Source organism: Salmo salar, chromosome 10 (genome assembly GCF_965601325.2).
Source record: "Salmo salar chromosome 10, fSalSal1, whole genome shotgun sequence".
Lineage (NCBI taxonomy): Eukaryota > Metazoa > Chordata > Actinopteri > Salmoniformes > Salmonidae > Salmo > Salmo salar.
The window spans coordinates 72,256,116-72,270,065 of record NC_138300.1 but is presented as its reverse complement, the minus strand read 5'-3'; the positions used below and the strand labels follow the sequence as shown (position 1 = coordinate 72,270,065).

Here is a 13,950-nt window from a genome sequence, read left to right as displayed (position 1 = left end):
TAAAAAAGGCCAACATTGGAATAATATTTGAAAATAGTTGCTTTAACCTGTTGGGGCTACAGGTTAGCAATGAACCCCGAGCCGGGATTGCTAACAAGGCTGGAAATTCAAAACATCAAAAATCTAATAATTTCAATTTCTCAAACAATCAACTATTTTACACAATTTAAATGATAAACATCTCCTTAATCTAACCACATTGTTCGATTTTCAAAGAGGCTTTACGGCAAAAGCATAAAGTTAGATTATGTTAGGACAGTACATAGCCACAAAAGTACAAACATCCATTTTCAATTCAAGGTCAGGCGTCACCAAAAGCAGAAACCAGCTTGAATTATGCACTAACTTTTGTCAATCTCCATCAGATGACACTCCTAGGACATTATGTTATACAATACATGCATTTTTTGTTCCATCAAGTTCATATTTATATCCAAAAACAGCATTTTACAGTAGCGTGAAATTCAGATTTTTTTCTTCTCTGAAATGCTTCCGGTGAACATAACAAAATTACTATTCGAAAACATTGGTAAATTATAATATTGTCATTCAAAGAATAATATATTATCATCTCGTAATTGCTACCGAATGGCCAGATCTCAAAATAACTTTACTGGGAAATCACATTTTGCAATAAACGGGGTGCTATGCTAAGAACAACAGGCTATGCTATACAGTTAGCATCATCTAAAATCGATAATAACATTGTAAATACCCCCTTACCTTTGATTATCTCCATCAGAAGACAGGCATCCCAGGTCCGGAAGGCATCCCAGGTCCGGAACAAATGTGGTTTCTTTTGACAAAGTTCATAATTTATGTCCAAATAACACCAAGTACTTAGCGTTCATTATGCTCCCACAAAACGTGGTGGGGGACTGTAAAATCACGCCGAAAAGCTAAAAAGACCTAGTAAATAATCTATTTATGTTCGTTCAAACATGTCAAATGTTGTTTAGCATTAATCTTTTGGTCCATTTTTAACGTTAAACATCAGTAATATTTTCACACAACCTATCCTATGTCGAGATAAACAATGAAGACAAAACTCACGTTTCTCAGATTTATGCGCAGGCGCAAAAAAATGAAGTGATGACATGTCAACTTCCTTGGATTCTAATTTGCTCTCTGTTTATCATAGACGCTTCAAACAACTTTATAAAGATCGTTGACATCTAGTGGAAGCCGTAGGTGTTGCGAAATGAATCCTTTCTCACTATGGTATCTATAAAACAATGACACTAAATAGTACAGTCACAAAATTCATTTTTTTAAATCTATTTTTCACAGGTTTTTGCCTGCAATATGAGTTTTGTTATACTTACAGACACCATTCAAACTGTTTTAGAAAATTCAGAGTGTTTTCTATCCGAATGTGTTAATAATATGCATATCCTAGCTTCTGAGTTGGTGTAGGAGGCAGTTAAAAATGGGCACATATTTTTTTCAAAATGTCTCAATACTGCCCCCGAGCCCCAACACTGAAGGACAGGGAAAACTGAACGTCTACTTCAGCATAGCACCTATGGTTTGTCCTGCTCAAATAAATTACTCCCCCGATTTGCTTTGGGGTCTGTGTTATTGGGTCTGTGTTAACCTCAGATGCTAACACAAACCATCTCAAATTGGGTTGAGGTCAGGGGATTGTGGAGGACAGGTAATCTGATGCATGACTTCATCACACTCTTTCTTGGTCAAATAGCCCTTAAACAGCCTGGAGGTGTGTTGTGTTATTGTCCTGTTGAAAATGAAATTAGTCCCCCTAAGCGTAAACCAGAAGGGATGGCGTATCACTGCAGAATGCTGCTGTTGCCATACTGGTTAAGTGTGCCTTGAATTCTAAATAAATCACAGACAGTGTCACCAGAAAAGCACCCCTACAACATCACACCTCCACCTCCATGCTTCACGGGGGGAACCACACATGCAAAGATAATCTGTTCACCTACTCTGCGTCTCACAAAGACACAGTGGTTGGAACCAAAATGTTTAAATTTGAACTCATCAGACCAAAGGACATATTTCCACCGGTCTAATGTCCATTGCTCGTGTTTCTTGGCCCAAGCAAGTCTCTTCTTATTATTGGTGTCCTTTAGTAGTGGTTTCTTTGCAGCAAATCAACCATGAAAGCCTGATTTATGCAGCCTCCTTTGAACAGTTGATGTTGAGATGTGTCTGTTACTTGAACTCTGTGAAGCATTTATTTGGGCTGAAATTTGAGAGGCTGGTAACGCTAATGAATTTATCCTCTGTAAGATAGAACTCGGAGTCTTCTTTTCCTGTGGCGGTCCTCATGAGAGACAGTTTAATCGTAGCGCTTGATGGTTTTTGCGACTGCACTTGAAGAAACTTCCAAAGTTCTTGAAATTTACTTAAATGACTTATCTTTATGTCTTAAAGTAATGGACTGTTGTTTTTCTTTGCTTATTTGAGCTGTTCTTGCCATAGTATGGCACTCATGCTGCCAAACATACCCTCGTAAAACTGACTATCCTACCAATCCTTGACTTCGGAGATGTCATTTACAAAATAGCCTCCAACACTACTCAGCAAATTGGATGCAGTCCATCACAGTGCCATCAGTTTTGTCACCAAAGCCCCAAATACTTTTCACCACTGCGACCTGTATGCTCTCGTTGGCTGGTCCTCGCTACATATTCGTCGCCAAACCCACTGGCTCCAGGTCATCTATAAGTCTTTGCTAGGTAAAGCTCCGCCTTATCTCAGCTCACTGGTCACCATAGCAACACCCACCCGTAGCACAAGCTCCAGCAGGTATATTTCACTGGTCATCCCCAAAACCAACACCTTTGGCCGCCTTTCTTCCAGTTCTCTGCTGCCAATGACTGGAACGAATTGAGAAAAAAAAAAGTCACTGAAGTTAGGGAGATATATCTCCTCACTAACTTTAAGCGTCAGCTGTCAGAGCAGCTTACCGATCGCTGCAGCTGTACACAGCCCATGTGTAAATAGCCCATCCAACTACCTACCTCATCCCCATATTTGTTTTTCTGCTCTTTTGCACATCAGTATTTCTACTTGCACATCCTCATCTGCACATCTATCACTCCAGTGTTACTTGCTAAATTCTAATTAGTTTGCCAATATTGGCCTATTTATTGCCTTACCTCCTTACTTCATTTGCACACACTGTATACAGATTTTTCTATTGTGTTATTGACTGTACGTTTGTTTATGTGCAACTCTGTTCTTGTTTTTGTCGCACTGCTTTGCATTATCTTGGCCAGGTCGCAGTTGTAAATGAGAACTTGTTCTCAACTGGCCTACCTGGTTAAATAAAGGTGAAATAATATATATTTATTTAACTATGGACTTTTACCACATAGCTTCTGTATACCACTCCTACCTTGTCACAACACAGCTGATTTGCTCAAACGCATTAAGGAAAGAAATGAACTTTTAACAAGGCACACCTGTTAATTGAAATACATTCCAGGTGACTACCTCATGAAGCTGGCTGAGAGAATGCGTAGAGTGTGCAAAAGCTGTCATCAAGGCAAAGGGTGGCTACTTTGAAGACTCTCAAAAATAAAATGTATTTAGATTTTTTTAACTTTTTTGGTTACTACATGATTCCATGTGTCATTTCATAGTTTTGATGTCTTCACTATTATTCTACAATGTAGAAAATAGTCAAAACAAAAGAAAAAACCTGGAATGAGTAGCTGTGTCCAAACTTTTGACTGGTTCTGCATATATCAATTTGGGTCAGGTGTGCATCATTTGAACGCTTGTTCTATTGCCAACATTACTAGCTAAATTATGAAATACGATCTTACAGTGTTAGGCTTCCACTAAGCAATTCAGAGAAGTAAATCGTAATTGTGGTATGCATAGAATGGAGTCATGAGTGCATTTAGATGCATGGTCATTAAAAACAAATTCTTCACAATACAACCATTATGTTCAGGACAACCCAGGGTATAACGCTATGTCATCTTGTAACTGTACATCAAACATCATTTACAGCATTTCCCTCACCCAGACAAGAAAATTAGGGATGCACGATATACAAAAATCGGTAAGCCTATCGGAATCAGCCGATATAAGCTAAAAATGCCAACATCGGCCTGATGTCTAGTTTAACGGCGATGTGTAAAACCGATGTCAAAGCTGACGTTCATACCTATATAACGTAGGTAGATTAAGTAATGACGCCATGAAAAAAAATAGCGCTACACGTGCAACACAGCATTCCTCACCTAGCCCACAATGTCTGCTGTGTGGATCGAGTAGTCAACAAGTCGAACAGTCATTTGAAAGAGTAAGGACATTTCAGCGAGACAACTCGAAGGCGAAATCCATTAATGCCAAGATAATGGAATTTATTGCCCTTGACAATCAACCGTTCTCTGTCGTGGATGATGTTTGCTTTCGCCGACTGGTCGAGCACTGGTACACACTACCAAGTAGGCACTATTTTTCAGATGTTGCCCTACCGGAGTTACACAGTATTTGTTGACACTCACATCCATGTACTTCTTGCTATGGGCATCACTGCTATTAGCTTCAAGGCTGACATTTGGACCTGCCATGTCAGCCCCATGAGCATGCGGAGTCTGACAGCACAGTGGTCCGACGAGGATTTCGTACTGAGGAAAGCCGGATTGCATGCTCAAGAATGTGCTGGTTCTCATACCGCTGATGCCATTTCAATTGCATTTGAGAACATGTTTGAAACTTGAAAACATGAACACTCCTAGCTCCATTTGAACAACTGACTCGAGAAATAAACTCAACTGTGTCTGCAGCAAACGTGATACCCTCTGTAATGGCATTGAAATGCCTGCTCAACAAAACTGCCAACAGACCGTGGGGTTAACTTAGAAAAGTACTCTACTAGAGACTGTGAACAAGCGATTCGTGGCATTCACTCTGAGCCTCGCCACCATGCTCGATGCTAGGTACAAAGACTGCTACTTTGATGCAGACAAGAAACAGGGTTTACGTGAAATGTTACACACAGCTGGACAAGATGGAAACGGACACAGTGACAGTGCGCACCGAGGAAGAGGCGCCACGGACAGACAGAGCTGAAACTTCACTGCTTGACATGTATAATGAAATCCTGGTTGAGACTGATCAAATGAACAACGAAACAGCACAGCAAGTAAGTGAAATAAATATGATTATGTTTTACTGCTAATGGGGACATTTGTAAATGCCAACAAAACTACTTTTTGGTCTGTGTGTGTGTGTGTGTGTTTCAACTATTTAACTGAACTAGAATGCTTAAAAGGCAGGTAAATTATTATTATTATTAAAAAAAAATTAATTGGTTATCGGTATCGTTTTATTTGGCAAGGAAAATATCAGATATCGGTATCAACCAAAAATATATCGGTGCATCCGTAAACAAAACATTTGCAAAAGTTGCCCAATTAGCTGGAGGGATGGGGTCAACTTCTGAATTTGAGCACCGCACACTACAAGAACAGCTGTCAGTCAAAACTCATACAGATTTGTGAAGAAGAGACTGAGCTCTGATGTCATGTATAGCATGTTACTGTACAGCCACTGCATTCCAATTTAGAAGCTCATCAGTGTCCAGGTAAGGGCTACCTTTGCCGACTCGTCCAGATATAAATTACCTTTGAACTGTCTGACCTTTTGTAATGAGTCTGATATGGATACAGGCTTACAGCTACAGTCAGCTTCAGTCAGATATATTCATTAGCAGCTAGCAATAAGCCATCTGTTGAAAACCACATAGCCTATTAGAGGGCAGGATGGAGCTGCCCACAACCATATGAAGTTCCTAGGGGTTAGGGGCTAGTAGGCCAAGTTGTGTATGGACTTGGCCTGTAATTGGTTAGGGAACTAACGTTTTCTGCAGATCTAGAAAGCGCCGCCGTCGCTCGCTTTGCTCCAAAACGCTGAACTTGGTCTTGTACTGGGCCATCCGTGGGTGGGGGGCCGCTGTGCTGTTGGCCTCCTTCGAGACGGCGAAGTTGGCCGAGAGAGCTTGGGTGAGGTCATCCATGGTGGTGGTGAGCCTGGAAATACACACAAAGGCATGAGTTAGGAGGTGTATGGTGAGCTCAGCTGACCCTTGATATATCAAGGAGCCACTTCTACTAGAGCACAATATGGAGCTGACAACAGAGCTACCAAACTCAAAACTGGATGATAATGCAAGTTGACTGATCAATATGCCAAAATCGTTAGCTAATTTGCTATAGTGCATATAGTGTCACCACCCCAGGCAATTTGGCATGTGTCATGTACCTCTTCCCATCACAAGCTATTTGCACATCTAATACAAGCTCTCTGTGGAAGTCAATCAATTATATGCTATATGAAGTCATTGGGGGTGCAACGTTTGGAACCTTACAACAAGGATAGATGCAGTAAAGAGGTCAATGAAACACATTGTGGCTGATAGGACGCCCTGGCAACACTACACCCCTGCAGTCTGCTGCACCGAACGAGCAATTAATGCGCACTGAGCCTACTCTTTTGCCATGAGAAAAATTTGACTATGCAGAAATGAGACTACATGTGGCTGTTTTAGGAAAATCTGGGAATATTTGGCCAAAGAAACATTTATGGTTGGTCGCAGGGAATGTAAAAGTTTTTTTTATTTAAAAACATTTAAATTAAAATGTAACCTTTATATAACTAGGCAATTCAGTTAAGAACAAATTCTTATTTACAATGACGGCCTACACCGGCCTAACCCGGACGACGCTGGGCCAATTGTGTGCCTTGGGCTGCTGAGTGGCGCAGTGGTCTAAGGAAGGGAGACTTAAAACAGAATTGAGTGAGTAGCAGCAAATGTGTTGAATGAGAAACTAATGAGCATGGAGAGCCTCACAAGTTTGACGAAATGACCTTATATCTTTCAGTCTAATAGGGCTATTTACTTTATTTTGTAGCCCTTCATCAGAAGCACACTTTTTATAAGTAGTTAGGCCTAAATCATTTCCCTCCTTAACTAGCTTTAATGGCAAGGTGGGAAAAAAACAGGACAAATATGAGTACTTTCTTCATGAAACACCATTTTCCTATTTTCTGACAATTTAGGATGTTGCAAACCCTTGGCTGAACGTGGTGTCCAATGTTCTGAGTTGAATATGCCACCACCATGCTTGAACAAACAAGCAGACATTGAATATCCCTTTGAGCATGGTGAAGTTATTAATTACACTTTGGATGCTGTATCAATACACCCAGTCACTACAAAGATACAGGTGCCCTTCCTAATTCAGTTGCCGGAGAGGAAGGAAACCGCTCAAGGATTTCACCATAGTAATTTTAAAACAGTTAGAGTTTAATGGCTTTTACAGGAGAAAACTGAGGATGGATCAACATTGTAGTTACTCCACAATACTAACCTAAATGAGAGTGAAAAGAAAGAAGCCTGAACAGAATAAAAATATTCCAAAACATGCATCCTGCTTAGGCACAAAAGTAAAAACCTGCAAAAACGGTGGCAAAGAAATTAATGTTATGTTTGGGGCAAATACAACACAACACTGAGTACACGTCTTCATATTTCCAAGCATGGTTGTGGCTGCATCATGGCTATGCTTGTCATCGGCAAGGATTAGGGAGTTCTTTTGGGGTAAAAAGTAAACGGAACAGAGCTAAGCACATGCAAAATCCTATGAGAACACCGTTTTCAGTCTGCTTTCCAACAGACACTGGGAGACAAATTCACCTTTCAGCCGGACTATAACGTAAAACACACTGGAGTTGCTTACCAAGATGACATTGAACGAGTTGCCTCGTTAATGTTTTGACTTAAATCTGCTTGAAAATCTATGACAAAGACTTGAAAATGGCTGTCTAGCAATGATCAACAACCAACTTAACAAAGCTTGAAGAATTTAAAGAATAATCCATGGCATACCCTCTCATACCCCCTCAATTCAAGGTTTTACTTAACAGCCCTTCACTGACATGGAGGTAGGCTATTGAAAGAGTGCAGGGTGGGTGGAGGAATTGACCGACAAATCTATGGATATCAAATCAAATTTCATTGGTCACATACACATACTTGTGTTCCTAGCTCCAACAATGTAGTAGTATCTAACAATTCACACAAATATAAAGTAAAAGAATGGAATTAAGAAATATATAAAATATTAGGACGAGCAATGTTGGAGTGGCATTGACTAAAATACAGTAGAATAGAATACAGTATATACATATGAAATGAGTAAAGCAGTACGTAAACATTATTAAAGTGACCAGTGATTCTATGTCTATGTATATATGGCAGCAGCCTCTAAGGTAGAGGGTTGAGTAACCGGGTGGTAACTGGCTAGTGATGACCATTTAACAGTCAAATGGCCTTGAGATAGAAGCTGTTTTTCCAGTCTCTCGGTCCCAGCTTTGATGCACCTGTACTGACCTCGCCTTCTGGATGGTAGTGGGGTGAACAGAAAGAGGCTCGGGTGGTTGAGGTCCTTGCTCTTTATGGCCTTCATGTGACGTCTGCCCCCGGTGATGCGTTGGGCAGACCGCACCCCCCCGGAGAGCCCTGCGGTTGTGGGCTGTGCAGTTGCCGCACCAGGCGGTGATACAGCCCGACAGCACGCTCAATTGTGCATCTGTAGAAGTTTGTGAGGGTCTTCGGGGCAAAGCCAATTTCTTCAGCCCTCTGATGTTGAAGAGGCGCTGTTGTGTCTTCACCACCATGTCTGTGTGGGTAGACCATTTCAGATTGTCAGTGATGTGTACGTCGAGGAACTTGAAGCTTCTCAACTGCAGTCCCGCCGATGTGGATAGGGGCGTGCTCCCTCTGCTGTTTCCTGAAGTTCAAGATCAGCTCTTTCGTTTTGTTGACATTGAGTGAGAGGTTATTTTCCTGGCACCACTCCACCAGGACTCTCACCTCCTCCCTGTAGGCTGTCTCATCATTGTTGGTAATCAGGCCTACTACCGTTGTGTCGTCTGCAAACTTGATGATTGAGTTGGAGGCCTGCGTTGCCACACAATCATAGGTGAACAGGGAGTACAGGAGGCGGCTGAGCAGGCACCCTTGTGGGGCCCGTGTTGAGGATCAGTGAAGTGGATGTGTTGTTTCCTACCTTCACCACCAGGGGGCGGCCCGCCAGGAAGTCCAGGACCCAATTGCACAGGGCTGGGTTCAGACCCAAGCTTAATGATAAGCTTGGAGGGTACTATGGTGCTGAAGGCTGAGCTATAGTTAATGAATAGCATTCTTACATAGGTATTCCTCTTGTCCAGATGGGATAGAGCAGTGTGCAGTGCAATGGTGATTGCATTCTGTGGCGCTATTGGGGCAGTATGCAAATTGAAGTGGATCTAGGGTGTCAGGTAAGTTAGAGGTGATAAGATTCTTAACTAGCCTCTCAAAGCACTTCATGATGACAGAAGTGAGTGCTACGGAGCGATAGTCATTGAGGTCTGTTACATTTGCTTTCTTGGGTACAGGAACAATGGTGGACATCTTGAAGCATGTGGGGACAGCAGACTGGGATAGGGAGAGATTGAATATGTCCATAAACACTCCAGCCAGCTGGTCTGCACATGCTCTGAGGATGCGGCTAGGGATGCCGTCTGGGCTGGCAGCCTTGCGAGGGTTAACTCGCTTAAATGTCTGTGACGTGGCTGGATTTCCCTTTGTAATCTGTGATTATCTGTAGACCCTGCCACATGTCTCGTGTCTGAGCCGTTGAATTGTGACTCCACTTTGTCTCTATACTGACGCTTTGCTTGTTTGATTGATTGCCTTACATAGTATACGTCAATGTTATTCTTAGGAGGCTACCCGGAACATATACCAGTCCACGTGATCAAAACAATCTTGGAGCATGGATTCCAATTGGTCAGACCAGCGTTGAGTAGACCTTAGCACGGGTACTTCCTGTTTGAGTTTCTGCCAATAGGAAGGGAAGAGCAAAATGGAGTCGTGATCTGATTTGCCGTAGGGAGGGCCTTGTAGACATCACGGAAGGGGGAGTAGCAGTAATCAAGCGTTTTAGCAGCGCAAGTACTACAGTCAATGTGTTAATAGAACTTTGCTGGGGTTTTCCTCAAACTTGCTTTGTTAAAATCCCCAACTACAATAAATGTGGCCTCAGGATGTGGTTTCCAGTATGCACTAAGTCCAGTGTAGCTTGAGGGCCGTTGTGGTATCGGCTTGAGGGGGAATATACACGGCTGTGACTATAACTGAAGAGAATTCTTTTGGGAGGTACTACAGTCGGCATTTGATTGAGATATTCTAGGTCGGGTGAACAAAAGGACTTGAGTTTCTGTGTGTTATCACAATCACACCATGAGTAATTAATCATGTATATACTGAGTTCTTTATTCCTGTCTGCGCAATGTACTGAGAACCCAGATGGCTGTATGGACGGGGACAGTATATCCGGAGGGAGTCATGATTCTGTGAAACAGAGTATGTTACAGTCCCTGATGTCTCTCTGGAAGGAGATCCTCGCCCTGAGCTCGTCTACATTATTGTCCAGAGACTGAACATTAGCGAGTCATATACTAGGAAGCGGTGGACGGTGAGCACACTTCCTGAGTCGGACTAGAATTCCATTCCGAATACCTCTTCTCCGGCGGCAGCGTCTTGGAGCAACCTCTAGGATAAGTTCAATTGCCCTGGGGGGTAAGAACAAAGGATCCAATTCGGGAAAGTCGTATTTCTGGTCGTAATGCTGGTGAGTTACCGCCGCTCTGACATCCCAAAAGTAATTTCCAGCTGTATGTAATAACACTAAAAACATTCTGGGCTAATAATGTAAGAAATAACACACATATACATACATATATATATATATATACACACTGCTCAAAAAAATAAAGGGAACACTTACACAACACAATGTAACTCCAAGTCAATCACACTTCTGTGAAATCAAACTGTCCACTTAGGAAGCAACACTGATTGACAATAAATTTCACATGCTGTTGTGCAAATGGAATAGACAACAGGTGGAAATTATAGGCAATTAGCAAGACACCCCCAATAAAGGAGTGGTTCTGCAGGTGGTAACCACAGACCACTTCTCAGTTCCTATGCTTCCTGGCTGATGTTTTGGTCACTTTTGAATGCTGGCGGTGCTTTCACTCTAGTGGTAGCATGAGACGGAGTCTACAACCCACACAAGTGGCTCAGGTAGTGCAGCTCATCCAGGATGGCACATCAATGCGAGCTGTGGCAAGAAGGTTTGCTGTGTCTGTCAGCGTAGTGTCCAGAGCATGGAGGCGCTACCAGGAGACAGACCAGTACATCAGGAGACGTGGAGGAGGCCGTAGGAGGGCAACAACCCAGCAGCAGGACCGCTACCTCCGCCTTTGTGCAAGGAGGAGCAGGAGGAGCACTGCCAGAGCCCTGCAAAATGACCTCCAGCAGGCCACAAATGTGCATGTGTCTGCTCAAACGGTCAGAAACAGACTCCATGAGGGTGGTATGAGGGCCTGACGTCCACAGGTGGGGGTTGTGCTTACAGCCCAACACCGTGCAGGACGTTTGGCATTTGCCAGAGAACACCAAGATTGGCAAAATCACCAATGGCGCCCTGTGCTCTTCACAGATGAAAGCAGGTTCACACTGAGCACATGTGACAGACGTGACAGTCTGGAGACGCCGTGGAGAACGTTCTGCTGCCTGTAACATCCTCCAGCATGACTGGTTTGGCGGTGGGTCAGTCATGGTGTGGGGTGGCATTTCTTTGAGGGGGCCGCACAGCCCTCCATGTGCTCGCCAGAGTTAGCCTGACTGCCATTAGGGACAGAGATGAGATCCTCAGACCCCTTGTGAGACCATATGCTGGTGCGGTTGGCCCTGGGTTCCTCCTAATGCAAGACAATGCTAGACCTCATGTGGCTGGAGTGTGTCAGCAGTTCCTGCAAGAGGAAGGCATTGATGCTATGGACTGGCCCGCCCATTCCCCAGACCTGAATCCAATTGAGCACATCTGGGACATCATGTTTCGCTCCATCCACCAACGCCACGTTGCACCACAGACTGTCCAGGAGTTGGCGGATGCTTTAGTCCAGGTCTGGGAGGAGATCCCTCAGGAGACCATCCGCCACCTCATCAGGAGCATGCCCAGGCGTTTTAGGGAGGTCATACAGGCACGTGGAGGCCACACACACTACTGAGCCTCATTTTGACTTGTTTTAAGGACATTACATCAAAGTTGGATCAGCCTGTAGTGGGGTTTTCCACTTTAATTTTGAGTGTGACTCCAAATCCAGACCTCCATGGGTTGATAAATTGGATTTCCATTGATTATTTTTGTGTGATTTTCTTGTCAGCACATTCAACTATGTAAAGAAAAAAGTATTTAATATGATTATTTCATTCATTCAGATCTAGGATGTGTTATTTTAGTGTTCCCTTTATTTTTTTGAGCAGTGTATAATTAATATATATATAGTCTGTGTGTATATATATATATATATACACACACACACACACACACACACTGCAAAGAGCTAGAATCAGAGCTGCCATGTCTGTCGGCATCATCTTGTCTATAGCACCCTATAGCTTAATTTTGTCTGTCAAACAAGTAGGCCTACCTCTTATTTCTTAAATAGGGAGAAAAATAAGCTCCAACACAAAGCCCTTGTTGTTAGTTAAGTCTAATTAAAATATAGATGGTTGAAATGAATTATGCCTACTCGACTTTGGCTACTTTCAGCACCATGAGCTGTCAATTTCCAATTGATTGTGCCGTGGCTGCTGCTTCAAGTTTCAGCACCACAATGTAAGTTACTCAAATCTAGCTTATTGTGAGGTCAATAACTCCAATAAATACATAATGGATATTCTAAGCCTGAGCCCCGGCCTGCTCTGCTCTTTCTAATCCAAAACTTTGTGTGCTTCCTTAGCAATAGCTGTGCTGTATAGGGCTACGGTGGCAGTTCAGGAGAGTCAAAGGCTTCTTCCGGAAATATTTTTTATTAGGCCTACTCTAATCTTGCGCGCGGACTAGCCTAGCTTGCTCCTACTATAATTGATTTTTTTTAAAACATTGTTTTTAATTCTGATAACGCTAGTTAGCATTGGCTCTCAAAACTACCTCTAGCTTCCTTCATACTGGACACAGAGACATGCAAATAGTATCCACAAGTCCATCCGACTCTCGGGAAGTAGACAAAGGGCTTAATTGCCAAAATCCTGAAGTATCCTTTTAAGTTCAAATCAATACAGATACTCTTTAAATGATCTGAGGCTGGGGATAACTAATCAATATTTTAAAATCACTCAGAATGACCAGTTAAGAAACCATTAAAGGGACTAGTAAATCAGATAAAGTTCTAAACTTCATCCACCATGGCAGGAGGGATAGACCCGCAACAAATACATGTACTTTCAGTAAACAAACGCTCAAATTGCTTTGTAATAGAAATATAAAAAATATGCACTATGCAGAAATCGCTCAGCCATTTCCTGGTTGCTAAAATTCTAATAGTTCACCTAATTTTAGTTTGTGACAAAACAAGCAACTACAGTGTAGAGCAGCGGTACTCATCTCTTACCCCACGTTCCGGAGCCTGCTGGTTTTCTGTTCTACCTAATAACTAATTGCACACACATGGTGTCCCAGGTTTAAAGCAGTCCCTGATTAGAGGGGAACAATGAAGTGGAACTGTCTTAAAAGGTCCGGAGTTGAGTTTAAGGGGTGTAGATAATCATTGTACCATTAAACCTCTGAAATATATTTTCCCATAACCAAAATATTGTATTTTCAGCTGGTTGAAGCTGGCGTACAAAACTGAAAGTAAAAGACGCAAACACAAAACTTAAGAACGGTAAGCATAGAAATGGTGCACACAGAACAGATCTAGCGCTTCTTAAACTCGCTTTCAATGAGAATGACAGATCTATAACATTTCTATGTGAATTTGGTTGATTCGCCCAAAAAGTTACATATTTCAGCTTTAAGAGATTGAGTCACCACAAAATGAAATGTAACATGAATGAATCGCCAC

General features: G+C 42.4%; 1 protein-coding gene across 1 annotated transcript in view; it reads right to left on the bottom strand.

Moving 5' to 3' along the window:
• The window catches only part of snupn (snurportin 1), a 37,278-nt gene that overhangs the window by 14,160 nt on the left and 9,168 nt on the right, over positions 1–13,950 (bottom strand). The window contains 1 exon segment of the mRNA NM_001140305.1: positions 5,847–6,017. Within this exon segment, the coding sequence (NP_001133777.1) occupies positions 5,847–6,004 (158 nt within the window). The 5' untranslated portion in view covers positions 6,005–6,017.